The following is a 22,885-nucleotide window of genomic DNA, read 5'->3' as shown; positions in this document are numbered from 1 at the left end:
GAAGATAGCAATTTAGTAGTGAAATCCCAATTCAAAAGGATAATTTAGACATGTGGTCCCAAAGATAGCTATATTCATTCATATCAATCACTGCCAAAAGATTTTTCTAAACTGTTTACTTCTCCTCAAAAGGTGTGAATAATTTTCAATTCTGTTTATCTCTGAAAACCAGGCTGTGGAATTATAGTTTTCAAATTGCAAAATAAATTTGACAATGCTTTTAGGAAGGTTGAAAACTCATGGCCGTTTTTTTGTTCGTTTTTTTTCCCCCCCACAGCAGCGAGTTTCTTAAAATGGGAAATCCATTTAAAAAAAATTTTAAGAAAGCATCAGAATGACAAAATAAAGCTCTTCCAACTTACCTCATAGTAACTCCGAACTGCGTTGCAAAAGGCTTCATCGGCTACAATCTGGGTTTCCCCGTTGAGGAAGGCCTGGAACCGTTCCTTCAGTAACTGCAATTGTTGCTTGTTAAGCTGTAAGAAAAAGAGACAAGGAGCTGAAAAATTAGCCAATCCGTGAAATGTAATAATTGTCAAAAGTTACATTTGCTATTTATACATATGCGTATTAGACTTGACACCTAGAGTTAGCTTTATGGTAAAGAAAAAGAAAAGCTAAAAAATCTTACTATGTACACTTATGGCTCAATCCTAAAATGTTTCCCGTTCACTTTTCCCATATACTCTGGAATCCTGATATTGCAATGAAATCCAAATTTCTATCCCAGATGGAATTCCTGTGATTGTTACCCTGGTCTCTTTGCAGAGATAGGAAAAAACTATACTTTGGATGAGAAATTAACTTGTGCAAAGTTGCCCGCTGCCCAGAAGAACAAAGAGGGCAGAGGGAATGAGAATGTTGGAGGTGAGTGGAAAACCACCAGCCATAGACAAGAGATAATGAGGAGGAAGCCTACAAAGGACAGAGGGGCTCTGAGAAAGAATCCTCTGGAAAGGACATCTGTTGGATGCCAAAGTCTGGATTCCGTGAACAAATACGTCTGTTCAATGTCTGAGTTGAGATTGATAAAGGAATGACGAGGAAAGACAAATCCCAAAGAGAACAGAGGCGCACAGGATGGGCAGTGACTGAAAGTTTAAGCGCGTTGGGGTTAGAGCTGTGGACCTAGAAGGGAGCGCAAGTTTACGATCCCATTTCCTCACCGGGGTCTAGCTGCCATGATTGTTACTGAGGGAAGGTTGGCCATGAACTATGACTTACCCACGTGTCCTCCAGTCATCAACTAGCAGCAGAGTCAGATACTTAATCTGTAGGACCCAGTACAAAGTGAGAATAAGGAGCCCCTTGTTAAAAAAATTAAGAATTTCAGTACAGTGGCAATAGGGCATAAAACCAAGCTCGGGGCCCTTCTGAGCACAGAACCCTGTGCAGGTGTAGGGGCGTCAACCTCACTGGAGGGAGGGCATATTCGGTCACGCAGAAGCATTTTCTATTGCCTAACTGGACAGAGAACAACATAGTCTTGCAGATAAAACAACAAATCCTGAGATGCATAACGAACAGGACAGGTGTGATCTTTCCATTACATTTGATCCTCATCGGACTATTAAGAAACTCAGTCCAGTTCCGGATTCTAGAGAGAGACGGGAAGCATTTGGAAATATGCTAAGGATAAAATGATTAAAGGATTAGAAAGACTACACAAACTGGTATGATTTGGCTTCAAAAAGAAGGCTGATGTAAAAGAAGTTTAAATCTGTTCAAAAAAGATTACTAAAATGCCATTCAGATACGAGAGACAAACGCTTTCCAAGATGGGTTTTATTTAGGAGTCTGACAAACAAGACAGTTTGTAAAGACATTGTTGCTGGTAGTAACAGGCTGATAAAGAAGTGTCCTATCGTCCCTCCGTGTATAAAAACCTCTGCCCCAAGCAGTGAAGAGAGGAGAAGACCATTTCATGTCTTTACTAAGGTGATTTCTTCATTGTAGGGAAAGCTAAATGAAGCTGCAATGCATAAACATCACCATTATATTACTTTCTCCATTTCTATAATATGAGGAGCATAAAAGCAAGGACCCTTTGTGTATGTGTACTAACAAGGCAAATTCAGTCTATGCCTTTAGCTGTCATCAGGGTTCACAAAAAAGGACCAGATGTTAATAGGACAGCAATTGCTGTGAGCAAGAAGCTGGGAGCACTTCGGTTGCCAAGCCCTGGGAACCACCAAGAAGAGCTTCAACTTGCAAACCAAGAGTCCAGGCAAAATGGAAATGTATGTGGGGATAACAGTAAATTGGATGGAACCTTAGCTATCATTTGTCCCAGCTCCCTCATTTGATACATACAATAAATATCATTCAAAAGCTAGAATCTGTGGATTTCTTCTTTCAATTGTCTTTCATCAGACATTTTGTTCTTCAAAAATTCCTCTAAATCTTTCTCATTTCTAGTTTACCAGTGTATATGTAACTTTAGCCATTGTATCAATAAATTACTTTTGGGTGTTTGTGGCATGGAAAATTCATGAATACAAATCAAGGAAAAGAGATTTGAGCAAAGCATCTTCCTGGAAACTCCAACAATGTTGGTATAGTTCACAAAACCTGCCAGATGCCCTTGGATAAATATCCGGCTTCAATTTTTAAATGAATAAAAATTACTGTAGTTACATTTAAGACATAAAATGACATTATGAAGTCTAAGACAAAAGTGATATACAAACACTCAATAAATGGACACTTCATTTTATCTTTCGACGTAAAAGATAAAAGAAAAAAAGGAAAAGAAATTTAAAATCTAGCAGTAGGGATATCTGTCAGAAAGCAGGGTTCCTTAAATGCTGTTTGCATTACCAAAATAAGCTACATTACATATCAACAAATAGAGACCAAAAGAATAGGCCCAAGTAATAGATACAAATACAATCAGAGATATACTATAAAATACCTTTAAAACATCTAAAATCAGTTGTAAAAGATGGTCTATTCAATCAATGGTTTTAGAATAACTGGGAAGACATGTAGAAGAAAATTAAATTGGACCATTACATGTACTATTACAGTCCAAATGAACTAAAACCTTTAATGCAAAAAGATGAAACCATAAAGGTACTAAATGAAAAAAATAAACGGGAGAATTCCTTTAAACCCTGCTTTGAGAAAGACCTTCCTAACAACGAATCGAAATTCACATGTCAAAAATTTAATTGCATACACATTAAAAATAAATTTAGCATGACAAATAAATACCATAAGCAAAATCATTGGAAAAGACTAACCAGAAAGAAAACCTTCCAATTCATATCCTAAAGAGCTAATTTTCAAACACATGGATCCCAGAAATTGATGAGAATGTGACCAAAAATCCAATAGAAAAATGGACAAAATGGATACACAGAGAAATGACTCTTTATCTTTTAAGCATGCCTAACTTCATTCATAAACAAAAAATGCAAATTAAATCCTACAGGAGAGAAGGATTCTGGGAAGAAGGTAGAGTAGGAAGCACCGGAAATGTGCCTCCCACCTAGACAACAATGACACTGGCAGTATCTGATGTAACTATTTTGGTCCTCTGGAGTTTACTAAGGGCTTGCAACTTAGAGGGGAAATCTTGAATGAGACTGTAGTTAATTTGAGTCAATCTCAACTCTTCCAACAGCAGCAATTGCCCATCCCCCACCCCTCAGCCCTATTGCAGCAAAAAAGAAAAATGCCAACAACCTACATTTTCAGAGATACCTAAGTGAATAATACTACATTCAAACAATGGTAATACTATTAGCTCTACAAAAGGAATGGAAATGTTCTCTTACGTACTGATACGAAAAGATCTTCAATTTGCCTTGGGAAATGAAGCTAGTGATAGATCAGTATGTAAAATAAGCCACCACGCCCATAGAAAAGAGGCAAAATCAGACCTTGTATTTCATTTGCTTCCATATGCTGTCAGAAACTAAGGAAGAAGGATGGCTGGGGGAACTGGACAGACGGAAAATAAGAGTGAAAAAAATTTTTCAACCTATACCACTTTATTCACTTTGGGTTTTAAATCACAAGATCCTTTTTATCTACTCCAATTTTTATTTAGATTTAATTAAGCTATAGTAGCAACTTTGGACATCTTTAAACTCAGAACGATTATGATACATCACACAATTTCAATCTGGCCATCCTTCAGGGAAACTGGACAACAAACCGATTGACTTTCGCAATTCTCCATTCAGGTAGAAGATGTGAACTGGACTGTAACCCATTTTTAACATTTCAAGGTTGAGAATTTCCAAGAAACTTAGATTTGGGGAGCAGGGGGAGGAGGGCTTCAACGTGACTTGCTTTAATTAAACCAGGCATCCATCAGAAACGCCGAACTATCGGGGAGAATGTTCTAGAGCAGGAGAGGCAGCACCAGCCCCTCACAGGCAATTAGAAGACAATGGGAGCCACACACCATGGGCGACACACCTCTGCAATCAATGCATTGATTTTTACACAGTCCATACCACGGAGTCTCTCAGCCTCCACCTGAGCCTATTAAGCCTCACACACACACACACACACACACACACACACACACACACACACACACTCGCGCACACATCCCCTACTTTATTACCTCACAATGAGGCCAATTCTAATTTTGGACAGTTATGAAGAACTGAAGCCTGCTTCCCTATGACTTTCAGACAATCCCAGCTTCACGCAGTCTACGACAAAACAAGACAGTTCCTTTCCTTCTGTGACACAGCAGTCCAGGAACTTGACGACAGGTACTGGATTATTTGTGAGTCTTCTCTTTCCCAGGATAAACTTTGCTAGTTCCCCCAACATCTTAAGGGTACGCTCCAGTTTGCCCGTAAATTAAGCATTCAACAGTTAAATTAAAAAAAAAAACAACTAAGAAAGCACTTTGAAATCTGTAATGTTATGCAAATAAACTCCTAAAATAACAATGTCCCTCCTAAAATATACTGGAAAGACTCATCATGCTTCTCCTAGAATAGCGAGCCCAACACAGAGACAAGTGGGAGAACCATCTCCCACATTCTAAGCACTCTCTGTCTATTAATTCAAACTAAAAACAAATTAACTCTTCTTGGCAGTCACATCCTCTGACTAATGTTGTGCTTATAATCAACAAAAATTTCTGAAATATTCTTACATGTGCTTCGCTAAGCCATGTTTCATCTCACTAGATTTATTTGATCCATTGGTCCAGTTGATGACGTTTTTTTTTTTTTAGATTTCTAATTCCTTCACCCAATGACCAGAGGGCTCTCCTAGCTTTGTTATATCCATTAACATAATAAGGTATTATCCATCATCTTCACCCAGGTCATTATAAAAACCTCCATCAGTTCAGGCAGGATTAAGGAAAGAAGCGGGAAACCTATCGTTACATAGATTCATCCAGTTTGATACAATCAGTAAACATTCTTTGCGGCATTTGATTTTATTCAGCCTATACTTTACTTTTGCCCATATATTGTCTTCACACTAGTACACTTACCAAAGAATGACTAAGATATTTTTCAAAAATAAAGAAACATTTAACCAGTAGAAATTATCTAATGGAAATTTTAAAAGAGCTTCCTATATGAAACTAAGTGGCAGATAGTTAACTAGAACATAAATATCTGTGCAAATATCTAAATACAACCAAGAAATTACCTTATAAAAAGAACACTTCACATACTGACAGTAAAGGCTACATTTTATAAATCCTGGCTGCCAGTGATAATTTATCCATAATAATTGTTACAGAAAAAAAAAATTAACTTCCAGAGGTCAGAGATGTTTTATGTTTCTTAGGTTTTCCTTCTCTTCTTTTTCATTTTTTTTTTTTAATGTTCAAATTAAATTCTAGCCTTTTCATTCTAAGGCATGATCCACTGTGGACTTATGCCAGGATCTCGATTCCAGCAGGAGACCAGCCATTATGCTACTCAGGACCCAGCAACCACTGGTGTGCGGAGTTGCCCTGACCTGTGGTTCCATCACGTCTTGACACTCATAGTGGGTGCTGTGTGACATCCTGGTGAGTAAAGGTGATCACAGATTTCACAGCAAAGTGGCAGGTAACTAGTGGATACTGCCTCTCTGGGACTGGAGAGTGAGGTGGTGATGTGTACCTTAAAGCAAGGTAGAAAGATATACTTTATTTCAAGGAGGTAAAAGGATTTACTCCAGGCACAGTTGGTCTCTGAAATGCACAATGGCATAGCTTTAATGCCTGTTAACGAAATGTAGTAAAAGATATTAACAGGGAAAGACTAAAGGATAGGTGCTTTTCCTTTTTCCATTCCTATGAACTCTTTGCCAAAAGATCTCTATAAAGCCACTGGGGTCAAATAATCTACATTTCTGAAACAACGGACCTCCCCCGAATGCATATCAGAACAAAGTAACAGAAGGGCGCTGATCACCTTCTAATGCATTATAAAACCCGCTGGGAGGCACTGCTATTAACAGTTTCCCACCCCAATCACTTTTCTTGCCCTCTTCTGTAAGCCCAGAATTTACAACAGTGAACGTGCCCATCTAAGACCACAACTGGCTGCCTCACTTGGCCATGGACGTGGTCAAATGACCAAATTAAGACCAATGAGGTATAAGCCAAAGTGTGTCTGACACCCAGGAAACCACAAAAGGCAGCTGAAGCCGACACTGTTTGCCTTTCTCTTTGCACTTTTCCTACTGGCTGGAATTTGATGTGCCAGCTAGAACTACCAACTTGGCCCACGAAGATTCTGGAACTCGAGACAAACAGAGCCTGAGACTTCTAATGAGGAGCAGCCAGTGCAACTCTGGACGGCTACCTCCCAACGCCCTTTATGTGAGAGAGAAACAAACCTTTCTATGTCCAGACCACTCTGATTTGGGGTTTATGGTGGAATATGTGGCTGAACCAAATCCTAACTGATACAAATCCCAGTGAGATACCCAACTGGGGGAAATGCCATAGTACTGGTAAGGTTTATCTTAATTAATTTTAAAATAAAATATTCTTTCTGTATGTTATTTTACATGAAAAAACTCCTTATCCAATGAACTTGCCCACTGAACAAGGAATGCCAGAGTCTAAGGTAACTGAAGATAGACTGAAAATAAAGTTATTTTGGCAAAGTGAAATGTATTGCCGCACAGTGTTGAAAGAGGGGACTGAAAAGCCCCAAATCTGCAAATACCACTTTAACATATTTTATAAGAAAATCTGTTAGTATAGTGACGAGTACAGAACAGCAAAATCCCATTGTATTGTGAACAAATGGGCTCCGGCTAGGTTTACTCAGCCACTAAGTGAACTACTTCTATGCACATTCTCACTGATCCACTAGAAGTCCATCTTCAGCAAAATCACACGCCATTAAGGGACCGTCTCGGGGGAGGCGGGCTGCTGGCAATCCTGACACTGGGAACGGTAACAAAATCCATGAAGGCGATGAATTCTCTTACTGCATGGTACCGGGCATGTTCCACGCAGGTCTCATTAAATCTTCCTAAGTTTCCTGTAAAATGTTTACCTCATTTTACAAATAGGGCAACTAAGCTCAAAGAAGTTAAGCACCTTGCCTACTTTCCCATTTACTAAGAGGCGGGGCAGAGTTTGAACCAGTATTCCACCAGTCACCACATTGTTTTCTGTTTTGCTCACAGCCACATTTTTTTTTTTTGTCAGTAAGAGGTGTTTACCCCTGTCTGATATATCATATATAGCTTCGATGTATTTGTTTGCTTAGTATTTAAACCCCTATTAGAATAAAATCTGCTGTAGGATAAGAACTTGATTTTGGCTCACGGTTCTAATCCCATACTAAAACAATGCTTAGCCTATAGATGATATAAATATACATATATTTATTTATTTTAAGAATGAACAAAGGACAAACAAATGGCAGCTGGTTGCTATGAACCTACTACTAGGATGGCCACATCTACTCACATGCTCACCTGCCCCCACCGAAGTTGTTTTATCATGCAATGACAAAAACTCAAGATTACCTCCAACAATCATCATGGATGAGAACACAGCCTCTCATCCAAAGCATCCCCTATCTCATTAATCAGTAAAATTATATACGACTACTGGGGCAGTAGGTGAGTAATGAAAATCCCAGGCTCTGGTGTGAGACAACTTCTGTCTGTACCCAGGAACCGCCCCCCTGCCCCAGTGTGTAGGGTCTTCAGGCAGGTCCCTTAACCTCAGGACCTCAGGGCCTCAAGTTCTTCATTTAAACAATGAAGGTAGTACTAACACATTTAATAGGGCTGGTGCAAGAAATAAGATAATAGAAAACAGTGCTTAACACACAGATTAAATGCTTTATAACTGCTAGCTCCTATTTTAGAAATACATGGTGATTTCATTTCGGCCATTGCAGAAGCCAGAGACAAAAAATGAGTTCTATGAATGGGTGGAGATGAACGACGCACAACAGACTTTCCAGAGCTACGCTGTCCCACACGGCGGTCACTAACCAACATGGCTCCTGAGCACTTGAACTATGGCTGGTCCCAGCTGACATCTTCTCTAAGCCTAACACCCAGAGTTCAAATACTCTGGGCAACAAAAAGAAGAATATGAAACATCTCACTAATAGTTGCCTGTTTGTTACATGTTGAAAGGGTTTTGCATATATGGGATAAAATAAATTATTAAAATGACTTTCATCTCTTTGTTGCTTCCTGTTTTAATATGACTTCTTGAAAGTGTTAAATTATATAAGGGGTTCACATTGTATTTCAATTGGACAGCAGTGTTATAGAGACGTGTGTGATGGCCGAGTGTCCCTTGAGGACACAGATGACCATGGCCTTGCTGTACCTGAAAAGCAGTGAGGCCTCAGTCACCACAGCAGGCCCCACAATATCTGAGCATGTGACCAAGTCCTGTGGTCTGACTGAAGAGAAACCGAACAAGGACCAACATGCAATACCTACGTATTTGCCTAGGATTTTTCACTGTTAAAGAGTAGAGAGTCAAGTCCCACGTTATGGAATAGAAAACAGACCGAGAGATTAAGTTAGGTCACAGAAGCAGGACCCTAACCTAGTTTCCTGAACCCAAGTCTACAGTTTTCCCCCGTTACTGGATGCCCCCATCCCACTGGCATGTTCTTATTTGACTCTATGTCTTCATTCAGCTTAATCTTAAAAGACAATCAACTTAAATGCTAAGAGGTTATTCACTCAGTCTGTTTCATGCTCCTGAACATAACAGTTAAGTGAGAGAAAAATGGAATACCTTGTTGTTCGTTATCCTCCAAACATTTGCTGTAGGACCCTCTCATTCATTGACAGCATGTGTTTCACCCACCACTCTGGAGTGAAACGGACCTATGATAATAACCTTTACTGATAATTAACCTATTCATAATATAAGCTAATGATGATAACCCATTGATAATGTATAACCCTAATGATAATAACCCATTAATAGCATAAGCTCATAAAACAAATGCAAAACCAATCGCGCTGGCTAATTTTGTGTGTCGACTTCATCGGGCTAAGGGATGCCCCCAGATAACTGGTAAAAAATTATTTCTGGATATGTCTGTGAAGGTGTTTCTGGAAGAGATTAGTATCTGATTCAGTGGACGAGTCAAGACATCCACTGTTACTGGTGTGAGTGGGCGTAATTCGTGGAGGGCCAGGACAGAACAAAAAAGGCTGAGGAAGGGCAAATTCACGCATCCTCTCGCCTCCCACTCTCCACCTTGAGCTGGAGAGTCTACCTTTTCTTGCCCTTGGACATCAGAACTCCTGGTTCACGGGCATTTGGACTCAGACTGAATCATACCAACAGCTTTCCTGTTTCTGCAGCTTGTAGATGGCAGAGTGTGAGACTTCTTGACCTCCATACCTGCAGGAGCCAATTCCTATCATAAGTCTTCTCGTATGTATATAGTATATATATCCTATTGAGTCTCTTTCTCTAGGGAATCCTGACCAGTACACCAATCATCATAGAGAATGACAGCCTTAGCAAGCCGTTGCAATGAAACAATTCAGAGATGACTATGGAGGTAGAGGGTTCAAAGAGAAACAAAAACGTTAGGAGCCATTCTGAGAAGTTCTTACTACAATCAAAAGTCACTCCCTTCCCCATTAAGTCCTGAAAAAATCAATAAGGCTTCCCAACACGTAGTCTTGAAGGTTTACTGTGGGGGAAAAAAGGCAGAAACAAGGAGCAGTCCAGCACATGCTTTGCCATCTTACAGTCCTGCAAAGTCAGAAGAGTGTCACAAGCCATCCAACTTTCTAGTCAACACCCTCCTACAGATGATTTTAGGGGACTATTATCAACATAGATCATGAGGGAACCACTGTTAATAAATGTATAATTTAATAGCTAATACTAATTGACCACTTACTACATAGTCAGCACATTTCTAACCTCTTTACAAGGACTATTGTAAACGCCCCCATGAGATAGGTTCCTGGTTTCAAATAGAAGGAAGCTAAGACCCAAAGCACAAAGAGGTCCAGTTCACCTAATTTGGGGGAGAGCCAGACACATCTGACTGGCATGCGCTTAGCCACTGACGACCCTCAGGCTTTCTTCCTTGAACTCCTAAAGTCACAGTCTCCAAACCCAGGTTAAGACACAGGAACTCCAGATTCTAGCGAAACCAATCACATGATGTGATCACCCTGAAGAGGTGAGTAAAAGCTCCTCTTCTTCCCTTTTACCTCCAAAACATCATCCCATCATGCTCGTTCACATTGCTGAGACGTTGCACACACTGCTAGTTCCCTCTACCTTTCATCCTTTAAAACATAACTCAGATGAGACCTCCTATAAAGCTCCTTCTTTCTGCTTCCTCCCATCCTCTCTGTGCTACTTCTGCATCTCATACATATGTCTGTCTTTTGCTTAAAGTGGCTTTCTCCTTACCTGGGTGCAGATTCCTTAAACAGGGGTGCTACTCATCTCTAAATCCCCTTTCTCCACCAGTACAATGTTTGCTAATACGAATTTATCTGCAGTGCAAGAAAATCTGGAGTGAAAGAGGGTATCACCATTCGCGACTGCTTTTCTGGGATGTATCCTGTCATAACCACTGACAGAAGACTCTAGCAGTGACAGAAATAAGAGAAGGAACACAGTCTGAGAAAAGAATTCCAAGACAGCGTGTGTGTTGTCCAAATAACAAGTTCATGGCCAGACTCAGTGAGGCCTGAAGAAACAGCAAAGGATTCGCCGCACTGTGAGGAGTTCTGTTTTGCAGATGATATTGTTCTCAAGCAGGAAGAACTTTGTGCCTCAGTACCATCTGGCATTTCATGGCAAAGTTCCGTATGCTGAAACCACATTTGCAAGAAATAGTGATTTCATATTCATTACAAAGAATTCAGACAGACTCAGCAGCAGACAACGGCATGCTGGACTAAGCTTAAACAAGCTGACCAGCTCCGAGCCACACAATGGCCTTTCCAGCAGGTAATAAGTGGTTTGGGACAGTTGCTTTTGAAAGAATGAAATATGATACCAATTTGCTTTGCCCAGAAATGTTTGAAGTTTCTGCTTTCTTCTAAAGTAGATAAATCATGGATGAGAAACGGCTCTCTGTGAAAGGGAGGAAGGGAGGGAGAAGAGGAAAGTAAGGGACTACCAGCTCCCATCTTTGTTGACCCATCTTCTGACATCCGTAAGTGGCAGAATCTAGTAAGATACGCCTTAAGGTCTACCTCACTCCTTTCATTTATAAGGGTGCATACTGGCCTGAAAATTGCAGAGGCTCCAGTTCAAAACGGCCTGTGAAACAATAAAGGGGTTTGTTACCATGTATCTCAAGAAGCCCAGAGTAAGAGGGTTCCAGAGACATTTCATTCAGCCACTCAGTGAAATCATCCAGGACCCAGGCCTTTTCCTTCTGTCTGTACCCTCCATGTACTGCCTTGTCCTCAGGTGTACTACCTCCAAAGAAATACATACTCACTCTCTGCAATAAACAAAGATTGAAGAAGAAAAGATTTGTACTCTGAAAAAGGGATATAGTGAGAAGAAAACGTTTCCAGAAACAGCACACTCTCCAGCAGATTTTACCCCACGTCATTAGCCAGAAATGATTCATGTGTCTATTACTGAAAAAAACCACTGAGAAGAGGGAAAAGGAATATCATGGCTGACCAATCCAGAGTCACCCTGGGGACTCAAGGAATCCAGCCACTCCTGCGTAGGAATGGGCCCTGACAGCTGAAGAAAACCAAGCGTCTGTTAGGGGAGAGAGGAGCTAGAGAATGGCTCCTATTGAGCCAACTCGCAGGGCTGTTCTGCCCTGACCTTCCCACTACGGAAGCCTGAGCTACAGAACCGCACAGAAAAGATCAAGACTAACTCTTCTAACACCTAATAATATGCCCCTAACAAAGAACAAAATTCTAGTCTGTACCTAAACCAGAAATCTTAGCAGCAACAATTTTTAAAGGGATTTATTTCAAATAAATTCAGTCATACTGATTATTGCATATCTATCATGTACTTCGAGACAAAAATGATATTCAAGGATTACTCCCTTCACAATGAAAATTCTTTCATATATCTTTCTTTCTTTAAAGTTAGAAAATTTAGCCAGCAAAAATGCGATGCTGCCTCTAAGACATCATGGCAAACAAACTTATATTAGCAAATTCAAGGATTTGGGAAGATTAAATGGAAAACAGCCGTCTTCGAGATTAACGTTAAAATAACTAAACACCTAGATTATCACAACATAAATATTTGCTTTAGATCTTTGGATTCTAAAAGCAATTCTGAATTCACGTACAGAATACTGCTGATAAGTAAAAGCAAATGTTTAGCACATTTGCTCATCAAGTGAAGTCAAAAAAAGGAGAACACGGAGGGTATTCAAAAAATGTACACATAGTTTAAGAAAGGCAAAAACTGTATTAAAATTGTAATACTCAATATATACCGATAACAAAAGTTAAATACAAGTCATGTGAACACTTTTTTTTGGCAACTCCGGTATATAATAATTTTCCCATTAAAAGAGAAAAGCAAATAAGAGTCTATTCTATCAGTTAGCTTTCAAATAGCTAACAACCTAGCTTTTAAATAATTTAAAAAATAATAACAAAGAACATACAAAAAGATATTTTAAAGTAAATCCTGCTCCTAGGGCTAGTTTAGTTGAGTGGCTATTGTATGCTACAGTGCTGGGTCCAAGCAGTATTCCACCTCCTTCCAGGTAGGCCTGACAAATTAAATACAGGATATCCCATTAAATTTGAATTTCAGATAAACAACAGATAATTTTTATTAGAAGAATTTTATCATATCTCAAATTTTAATACAAGTATGTACCATGAAATATTTGGGACATACCTGTCCTAGAAAACATCCATTATTCATCTAAAATTCAAATGTAACTTGGCATCCTATACTTTATTTGTATTTTACATCTGACCCACCCTCTAATTCTTTGATAATATCTTCCTTTGTTCTTTGGATTGTCTTGTGTTTTTCTGCATAGTTATCTTTGCCTCTTAGGATTTGATAATGTCTCATGGTTCCAGTCCCCTCCAACTCGAGCTTTTCAGTGCTGTCTGAAAAGGAAGCTCAAAGGAAATTTCCACAGCAGATTTCAACCTGCTGTGCAAGACTAAAACCAGACAAACAGACGAGATGCCACTAAGAGGCAAGTGTGATCATTTTTATAGAATGAAAAAAAAAAACAAGAAAACAGTGAGTTTCCTAAACCTGGCTAATCAGTCTTCAAAAAGCTCTTTTAAAAACGCCGCTACTGAAAACCTACCCTACAACACTATTTCAGAATTCTGAATATCGAGTGGCCCAGAAACCTATTCAGTTTTTAAATTCCTGAGGATTTAATCATGATGCTCGGTTAGGGATTAGCTGGGCCTGGTATTAGTTAAGAAATCTACCCAACTAAACCAAAGGCAGGGAGGCATCAGTGAATGGCTTTAGATTTATTTACACAGTATAGTATTTAGCTGTAACTCCAGAATTTGGACTTTTGACCTACCTAAATTGGGAAGCCAGATATGCATGATATACAGGACAGGACTCAAACCATTTTTAAAATCAGGCTTTTACTCAGGACAAAGAAATATGAGCAGATTCATCTTCTGGTTAGTATAATTATGAATCATGTTTTAAGATACAGGAACTTCTGACGTCTTACATCTTGTCTGCTTGGGAAACAACCTAAAAATGCTTACATATAAAACACATTTCTCATTAGAAATAATGATAAAGGCCATCATTTCCAGGGTAGGGGGAATTAAAATAAGGAACCCCTGAGGTTCATCTCTCTGTTCCACCGAGGCGTAGACTGAGCATGTTGTGGTGAAAATTAAAAGCACATTTGCCTTCACCCTGTCCACGTCCAGGACAATTGGCCCTCACATACAACCTAACCTTAACCTGCATGAATCTTACAGAAGGTGGTTACTTTACACCCAACCTGCAAGAAAACCCCTTTAAAGAAAACATATTGCTGGCCACATCTTAAGAAATGAAAGCAATTCAAATAAACATGGAAAGGCTGTGGCCACACAAACAGAAAAAGCAGACCTGCCAACCCAACACAAACCACAGGGACGTGGAGGGTCATCGCATAGTTCCACATATTGGTGACCAGATGCCCCGTGTATTGCCACATAATGCATTGGTCTAAGGAGAAAACCTACACTATATTAAATGTGCACAAAATAAAAGGCTGCTAAACAGTGAAAAGGCCATGGCATATGCATTTTGGTCCTAAAGCCTTGTCTACTGGCAAAATGGGTCTCTTTGGTCCTGCTTCATCTGCTGTCCACCTACTGAGAGACAAAGAGCCAAGCCAACCTGAAGGGAGAGTCATTATTTACTCTTCTTTAATATTTAGAAGGATTATCATCTGCATCAAATTCACAAAACAGATGTCCAAGAAAACTCAAAAGGGATTCAAGTTACTAAAAACTGAAAGATAATCTAGGATGTGAATATATAAAATAGAAAACTTTAATATTTTGTGCTAAAGCATATCTAAAAATTGTTTTCATACTGGAAGATATTATTCTCGTGTTAATTTCTTTTCAGTTAAGTTCTTTCACAAAAATTCTATTTACAAACCCCACTTATCTTATAAAATATCTATTTACATTGCTAAATTACAGAACCACCCAAAATCATTTTTGTAGGAAAGAATAACATATTCTATACTTTCTGGAAGAGTTTTCTGAAGTCATGAGTATTACAAATTCCTGAAACGTACCTGGATATCACTGTGAAATTTGGCTATAAGGTGAGGTGGGTAAATAATTACCACATCAATATAGAGATTAAAGTAATACATTAACAATTAGAAATATAATTTAGCACCAAAATCCCTAGTAAATTGCAAAGAATTACATGAAGTAGCTAAAATGAAAAATCACTGGGTAAATTTCAATTCAAAGCTTCCATATGACAGTTTGTGATTTGCCCATCTTTCTAAACATGAGTCACACACCCTTACCCTTGCTTGCCAAAACGTCTGGCATTCTAACAGTGACAAACCCTTAGGCTATAGCGTTGCTTTCAGGACTCCTTTCTTGTTAAAATCCCTGCAATGGGTTGGTATGTAAACACAACACATCATTCCTTTAAAAAATGCTTAGCAGCTTAACATTAGCTCACTAAGCTGACAGCCTGCTCCTGAAAGGAAAAGGGCACATCAAATAATTTTTCCTATCAACTGGGAACTCAGTGAGGAAGAGGAAAAAGAGGCAGAAGAGGAAAAAGAGGAGGGAAAGGGGAGAGAGAAAAGGCAGAAGGCTGGGGAAAAGGAAGGAAGAAGAGGGGAGACCAATGGATGTGCATAATATGATGCTGAGATTGGAACTTCCTCTCTCCAAAAGGAAACATCTGGAGAGACAGTGCCCGGTGGGTATTCTGGTAGGAGATCAAGTCGTTCTGCAGTCCTCTGGTAAATGATTACTTGTCACTGAAATCAACTGGTACCTATAAAATCAGTTTCTTAATAGCACATCTTATAAGCAACCTTTTGAAGTAAAATCTGATACGGTGTAAGTAAAAGATAACTTTTCTAGGAAAAAGATGCTCCTTTCTGCTACATACCTATAAAGCACAAATTCATTCTCACATTATTCACTGTTTCAGCCTAAAGCCTTACACATCACTTCTCTATAACTGCATCACCCTACAGTTCTCTCAATGCATGCAAATAGGAAACTTTGAACTTTAAAGCATTAACTACCTCAACTTTTATTTAGAATGGCTATGTTACTCTTCAATATTTCTTCCAATATTTAGCAATTCAATAGTTCAACAAATGTTTATTGAGCACCTACTACACACCAACTACTGTGACAGAGGAGAAGGGCATACACCTACCCTCAAATAAGAGTTTAGTGAAATTCTTTTGGGGAAAAAATGCATCCTCATTTTCCAATACTTTGTAAAATAAACTATGATATTGGGGAAGGAGTCAAATACATTTATGATTGAAGAAAGCATCACTTCTTCTTTCTATGATCTTGGTTTATAAAACAGTACAGTTTAGCCAACAGCTAGCTATGGCTATTAAAACTGGTCTAATTTAAAGCAGACCCAGTTGTATACACATAATGCTTGCATGTACTTTTGCATATACACACATACCCCACCCACCCACCCACTGGGGGGGATAACAATTTACTAGGCAGAGATTTCCAGCCAGTGTGCTGCAGGTCACCAAAAAGATTTTTTTTTTAAACTTGAAGCACTGTTCAAACATTTAAAACAGTTGAATTCTATTTGAACATTATTTAAACGGCTCCCTCCGTAAACTTTCTTAACTGGGTAACTGTCGTTTTGGCAAATAAGACGTGATGCAGAGCGCTTGCCAAGAGGTGGCTGAGCTGTCCCGCACAAAATCACATCTCTGATCTCTGGCCGAATCTGTCAGTCTGTAGGATTAGTTTAGTCACAAATGGTTTAGAATCTAAGAGTTTTGTTTAGCAGACACATGGAAAATATTTAGTTTTCATCCCATCTCATTGGCTTTTGCTTTTCACAATTTTTCTTACTAAAATAGAAAGTAGTATTAATTATCATTACTATTACCACTAATATGATTTTCTCTGTTGTTACTAGTTTCTTACATTAGTATTCCTGAATTGAATTTAGCGGATTGTGTGAATTTTATCAACTATTTATAAGTTTGTCTATTGTGGTTTATGTTTTATTTATTAGTTAACCCACGGTCTGACTCTTTAAGGAATCTAGTAAGTTGGAAAAATGTTTGCTTCTAAAATAATTAATGCAATTTAATTAAAAGGAGTAAGTACAGGGCCTTTAGAGTTTCAAAATATATATTTTTCAATTTTTTATCTTATAATATCTATGTGAATTTCTAAATTTTCATTGTTGAATTACATGAAGTTCATATCTCAGTATTTCCTAATGCTATTACTTTTATTTTTGAATAATTTGTATTAACACATTCTTAAGTAAAAAGGCAACCTTAATTTTTTTAGATTAAGGGTCTAAGTTCATCATCACTCAGTGTTTCAGAACTTCATATCTAAGTAGATTTCATTTTTACAGATCGCTTTCCTCAAAAATGTGAAACATTTTTGAAAAAAAAATCTAGAAGGTCTTCAGCTAACAGTTACAAATAAAAAGGTTTGTCATCTGGATTTGTATGCTCCAATAATTCTTTTCTGTAGCCTAAATATCTTAGCTCATGTAAATATTATCAAGTTAAGCAAAAGTACCATGCAAAACATGCTGAGACCTCCCTATAACACATCCATCTTAAACATGAAAAAGCTACGAACTGTAAGATCTTGGGAATTTTATGAGCTTGATTACAAGAGTATCATACCGAACTCCAGATGTCAAAGTCATGCAATTACATGCTACAGCCAATACATCCCACAAAAACTGTGAAATCACTTATTTTTATCAGTTACATATTATCAACATTATATTGAATATAGGATCAGTGAAGCAAAGGTTATTGAAAAGGTTATCAGTTGTCAAAATTTAGTAGAGACAAAGATGTCTCAGACACCACTGATTCAAAAGGTTTTTCAGTTAAAAGAATTTCCATTCTATATTAATGAATCCCCAGCTGTTAAAAAAAATGGTTTTTAAAAAACAATTGACATCCCTGAAAAATACTGTTTGGAAGAACATTGTTTGTTTTGTAGGGAGACACCCAAACAAATTACTGAGGATGAAACAGTCCACGTGGTAGAAGAAAACCATGAAACAAGGCATTCTACACACACATCTATGTTTATGTTCTGTGCTGACAGGAATATGGAAGGGCTTTGACATCCAGAGTTTATTCTGAAAACATTGCAATTCAATTAACACACAGTTTTCTTCCAAAGAAGCCTTCTTAGAGAAGTTTCCCTGGATTCTACATCCCATTATGTTAACAAAATAGTGAATGTAATATAATCCAAGCTGCTACTGCCCCAGCTGCTTTCAGCTTTTATGTGAAGAGGACCAGAGCACCATTTGTTATTGTTTCCGACCACAGCATACTGATGGCACAGGAAATTCAGGTTTCAGTAAGAGCTCCTGAGCTCAAAGGTAATTTATTTTTGAAAATTGTCAATACTTTATTCTCACCTTGCCGATCTGTTTTTCGAGAGTTAACTGGCTTCCAAAGCATTATTGTGAAATTCTTGAAGTGAGAAAAAGTTCAATTTGATTTAATATTCGTTTATATTACAAAAGTAATATAGGCACCACATTTGTTAATAAAAGAAAAGGAAGAGGTGTTACATGTAAAGAATATTTGTACCCTTGTTAGAATTGAATTTCCAAATACTCTGATGTTTTTCCACGTCAAAATCATCTATGACAAAGTCATGAATTCTTTCCTCAAACCCCATACAGATGTTTGTTCCCCTCCAGTTTGCACCTGCAGTGCAGTGGGACAACCCCGCCAATATTGCACAACTGCAGAGGCCATCTTTTATACAGAATAAATGTGGATGGTACTTCCTGGGACTGTGCCACAAGGCAGCTTCTGTTACACATCTGACCATTTTTAGTGACTTTCTCAGCACCCAGGTGGGAAAGCTCTGACACGTGGCCAAAGGCAATGTTTGCAGACATTGCTTATTGGCTTCTGCTAACCTAAGTCAGGCATGTCTTTCCAAGTGCGCTGTCCTGTGATAAATTTGGCATCCCTGACCTCTGTGTGGCAACACAGGAAGGAAAAGGTAACGCTCATGGCTCATGAGGCTCACTTGGCCAAACTCAGAATTCTGCTTCCGGTCCCAACACTTTGTAGTTATCTGTAATAGTTCCAGGCATTTCTGACGTGCACATCCTGAAAAAGTGGCTACATTTATGTTCAAAAAAGCCATCATTTGATAAAATGACATTCATAACCCAATATTTTCCTACTACAGAAGCATCAACTCCATTATTAGAAGCAAAGGGAATCCAAAAATGTTAAGCTCACTTCCCTTTATACTTGGTTAATAACTTCTTTGTAGTTTTTAGACCTATCTCAGATTACAATGTTAGTTACTTAAGTATATGTATTACCATCCCATGCCCATGAGATTAGGAGGTCTTTTGGGTTAAAAATTTCCAGGCCTTATTCATTTTTACATTGCCTGTAGGTTTTCAAATAAATGAATTTCTCATTCCTTCTGGAGTTATGTACCCAACCTCAGAAGTAAAGGATCAGGCTGCAAATAAAGCAAACTTTCAGAGGACGAAGTAAAATATAAAAAATCTTTCCGATCATTCACATTAAGACTCATACACATTTTCATACGTAGTCAAATGACCACAGAGGTGAAGCAGACAATCTTGCATCTTGTTTTGAAGGCCTCTTCTACTGGACGTAAAGCACAGTGATTGTAAAAATAATATTTTTGTGATGTGTTGCAACTACTGAAATTAAGAGCCTGATTTAGGTACAGACAACATAAATTTTAATACCTCTGCCTCTAAAAAAGGATGTCTACTCAAAATACAGTAAGTTGTTGTCACTATTTAAACGGGCCTATCATACCAAATCATCTCTACTGGTCTTAAAACAGCATATGAAATCAGACACAGGGACATGGGGCAAACACTTCTTAAATCCAAAGAAAAACACGATTTGCTCCTATTCACTGACCTTTCCCTAAACAGTCTTTCAGAATTAGAAAGAACGGAGTTCATTCAACTATTTTGTTTTCTACCATGAAAGCCTTTGGGATTAGAAACCGAAACGACAGTGGCTGCAAACCATCAATGTTTCTTTAACCAATTGCTATTGAGGGGAATAAAACTGCCAGGAATAAAAACAGCACTGAGGTTAACACATTTAATAAGCACATTGGTTTAGAAGGGAAAATTTTCGTTAGCACAAACTAAAGATAGTATGTAAGGACTTTGTCATTTCAGGGGAAAAAAAAAAAACAATCTAGAAGAATTTCAAGGAAAAAAAAGCGCCCAAGGAATCCAGCAGTTTCAGAGCAGGAAACAACATTCTATGAAATTAAATAAGACACAAAATTCACGGTTTTCCCCACTAACTGGATTAGCATAGCTGATAGTCTTAGAAAGCATGGCCAAAACCAATGTAGAGCTTTTCTTTCTTTCTTTCCTTCCTTCCTTCCTTCCTCTCTCTCTCTCCCTCCCTCCCTTCCTCCCTCTTTCCCTCCCTCCCTCCCTCCCTCTTTCCCTCCCTCCCTCCTTTCTTTCTTTCTTTTAATTAAAGTTTACTGGGGTGACAATTGTTAGCAAAGTTACAAAGATTTCAGGTGTACAATTCTGTATTACATCATCTATCTCTCACATTGTGTGCTCACCATCCATAGTCAGTTCTCCCTCCATCACTATCTATTTGACCCCGTTTACCCTCTTGTACAACCCCCTACCCACCCCCTTACCCTCTGAGCTTTTCTTATTTGAGTTTGGTTCCTATCTGAAAATGAGCATCCTGTTATACAATAAAATTATGGCTCTGAGTAACAGTTATTTTATTAAAGGCACAAGATAAAAGATGGATTGAAATGCAAAGGTTAGAGAAGAAATTAAAATACCACTTTAATAAAGTTATAGTTCTAATTTTTCAAAAGTACCAATAGAAAAATATTATTAGTTTGGTACATTCATTATGTAAATCACATTGTAAATAAAGGCATATGGTAGGGGTAGTGTTTCCGAATTCTCAGAAATTATTTGGGGTTTCATTGGAAAAGAGCTTTTGAAATTCTAAAAATTCTGTAGGAAAGCTTAATTTTATTAGGCTACACTGTCATTAAACTGATTTATAAAGGACCTTAATAATGGTATTGGATTAACTGAGCATTATTCAGAAGTGAGATTGTAGGAATGCAGAATTTCTTCTTGCCTAGACCTTTGCTATTAATCCAATTGTCACCATTTCTGAAGAAAGCTACTCGTCTTTGTAATTTGATTTTAACAGTACTTTGCCTAATTCTATTCAAATTATATGGCAACCATTTAAAACTGGTAGCAAAGGAAGAACCTAAATCTAAACACGATTAGTTCCTTAAGAGAGCATATAAAACAGAAGATAACTACAGTTCATAGGAATCCTTATCAAACTAATTCAGAATTTCAGTCACAAGTTTGATCTGTATGTGTGTGTGTATATATATATATATATATATATATATATATAGTAAATATATGTATATAGGCATATACTTGCAAAGAATAATTTTATACAGAGAATCGATATGTATATGTACATTGTGTATGCAGGCATATATGTGTGTGTGTATATATATGTATAATTACTAGACAAATTATACAATTAACTATAATCAACTGTGTATGTAAAATGTATTATTAAGCACTGTGCAATTATCTAAGCAAACAAGTCATCATTAGCTTCAGGAAAAACGACAGAAAAGAAGGAAATATAATCACATCACACAACAATCCTCAGTTGTGAACATTTGTATATGCACTTTGTCGAGAAGGGGTAAATTCCCCCTCCACCCTTTTTGAGTTCTTAGTGCTGGACTAATAAAATTACACAAGATCAGATTAAGAGGAGAAAAAAACAATTTAATATGAGCACACAAGAGATCACAGATGATGCTCCCTGAACGAAGCAGCCAGCTTTTTATACTTCTTAGACAAAGAAACAACGAATTTATGGAAAAAATGACAGGACAAACAAATGCACTTTAGTTTTTGATGCTCATTGGTGAGGTATCTAAACAAAGCTTGGGCTTAGATACTACATTAGTAAAGGAGGAACACGGTTTGTTTATGGAAGCTTTTCAGCCCTGATTCCTTAACTCTAGCCTCAAGTGTGTCTTTCATAGCTCCTGGAGCAAGGAGGGCACCGTCACCAGGGAAACTTATTTCCTGCATTCAGAGAGACAAGGGATTGTCAATGTGCTCTTCTTATACTGGCTGCTTGTCAATAACTTTAATTCACAATAATTAATATGCTATTCTGGGTTATCTGGAGGCAGCCTGCCCTGGGCCTGAACAATATGTTTAGATAATATATAGTTACATATAGATATATTCAAAGATGGAATGTCAAAGAAGTGAGAAAGGCCTCAAATATAAAAGCAAAACATCAAAACAGATAGAAAAAGGCAACTTGGAACAAATAGACTAAGCAGAAAGACAACAACAAATCTATCCTTATTATTATCTAAAAAATGAAAGACACAACATGGAACAAGAATATGAAGCTATAAAAATATTCAGAGGGGTTGGACAATATATAAAGTTCAAGAAATCCCCCAGAAGGTAGAGAAAAAAAGAAAGATGTGGGGAAAAAAGTGAAAAGACAAACAGAGAACTAGCTAGTCAGTCCAATACCAGGCTGCTTGGAAATCCAGAGAAAGAGCAGAGAAAACTGAAAAGCAAAGCATCAATAAATAATTCAAGAAAATCTCCCAGAAAGGAAGTGCATGAATTTCCAGATTAAGAAGGCAGAGTTCCCAGCACAAAGGGTGGAATTAA

At 38.0% G+C, this 22,885-nt stretch overlaps 1 protein-coding gene across 21 annotated transcripts in view; it reads right to left on the bottom strand.

The window, feature by feature from the left end:
- CADPS2 (calcium dependent secretion activator 2) overlaps positions 1-22,885 on the bottom strand; it is a 473,581-nt gene that overhangs the window by 365,770 nt on the left and 84,926 nt on the right. For all 21 annotated transcript variants that reach the window (XM_033098855.1, XM_033098852.1, XM_033098844.1 and 18 more), the window contains exon 2: positions 363-476. In XM_033098855.1, the coding sequence (XP_032954746.1) occupies positions 363-476 (114 nt within the window). The remainder of the gene's footprint in view (positions 1-362; positions 477-22,885) is intronic.

The sequence above is a fragment of the Rhinolophus ferrumequinum genome, chromosome 26 (genome assembly GCF_004115265.2).
Source record: "Rhinolophus ferrumequinum isolate MPI-CBG mRhiFer1 chromosome 26, mRhiFer1_v1.p, whole genome shotgun sequence".
NCBI classification, from domain to species: Eukaryota; Metazoa; Chordata; class Mammalia; order Chiroptera; family Rhinolophidae; genus Rhinolophus; species Rhinolophus ferrumequinum.
Note: the sequence above shows the minus strand (reverse complement) of the source record. Positions and strands in the feature narration are given on the sequence as shown.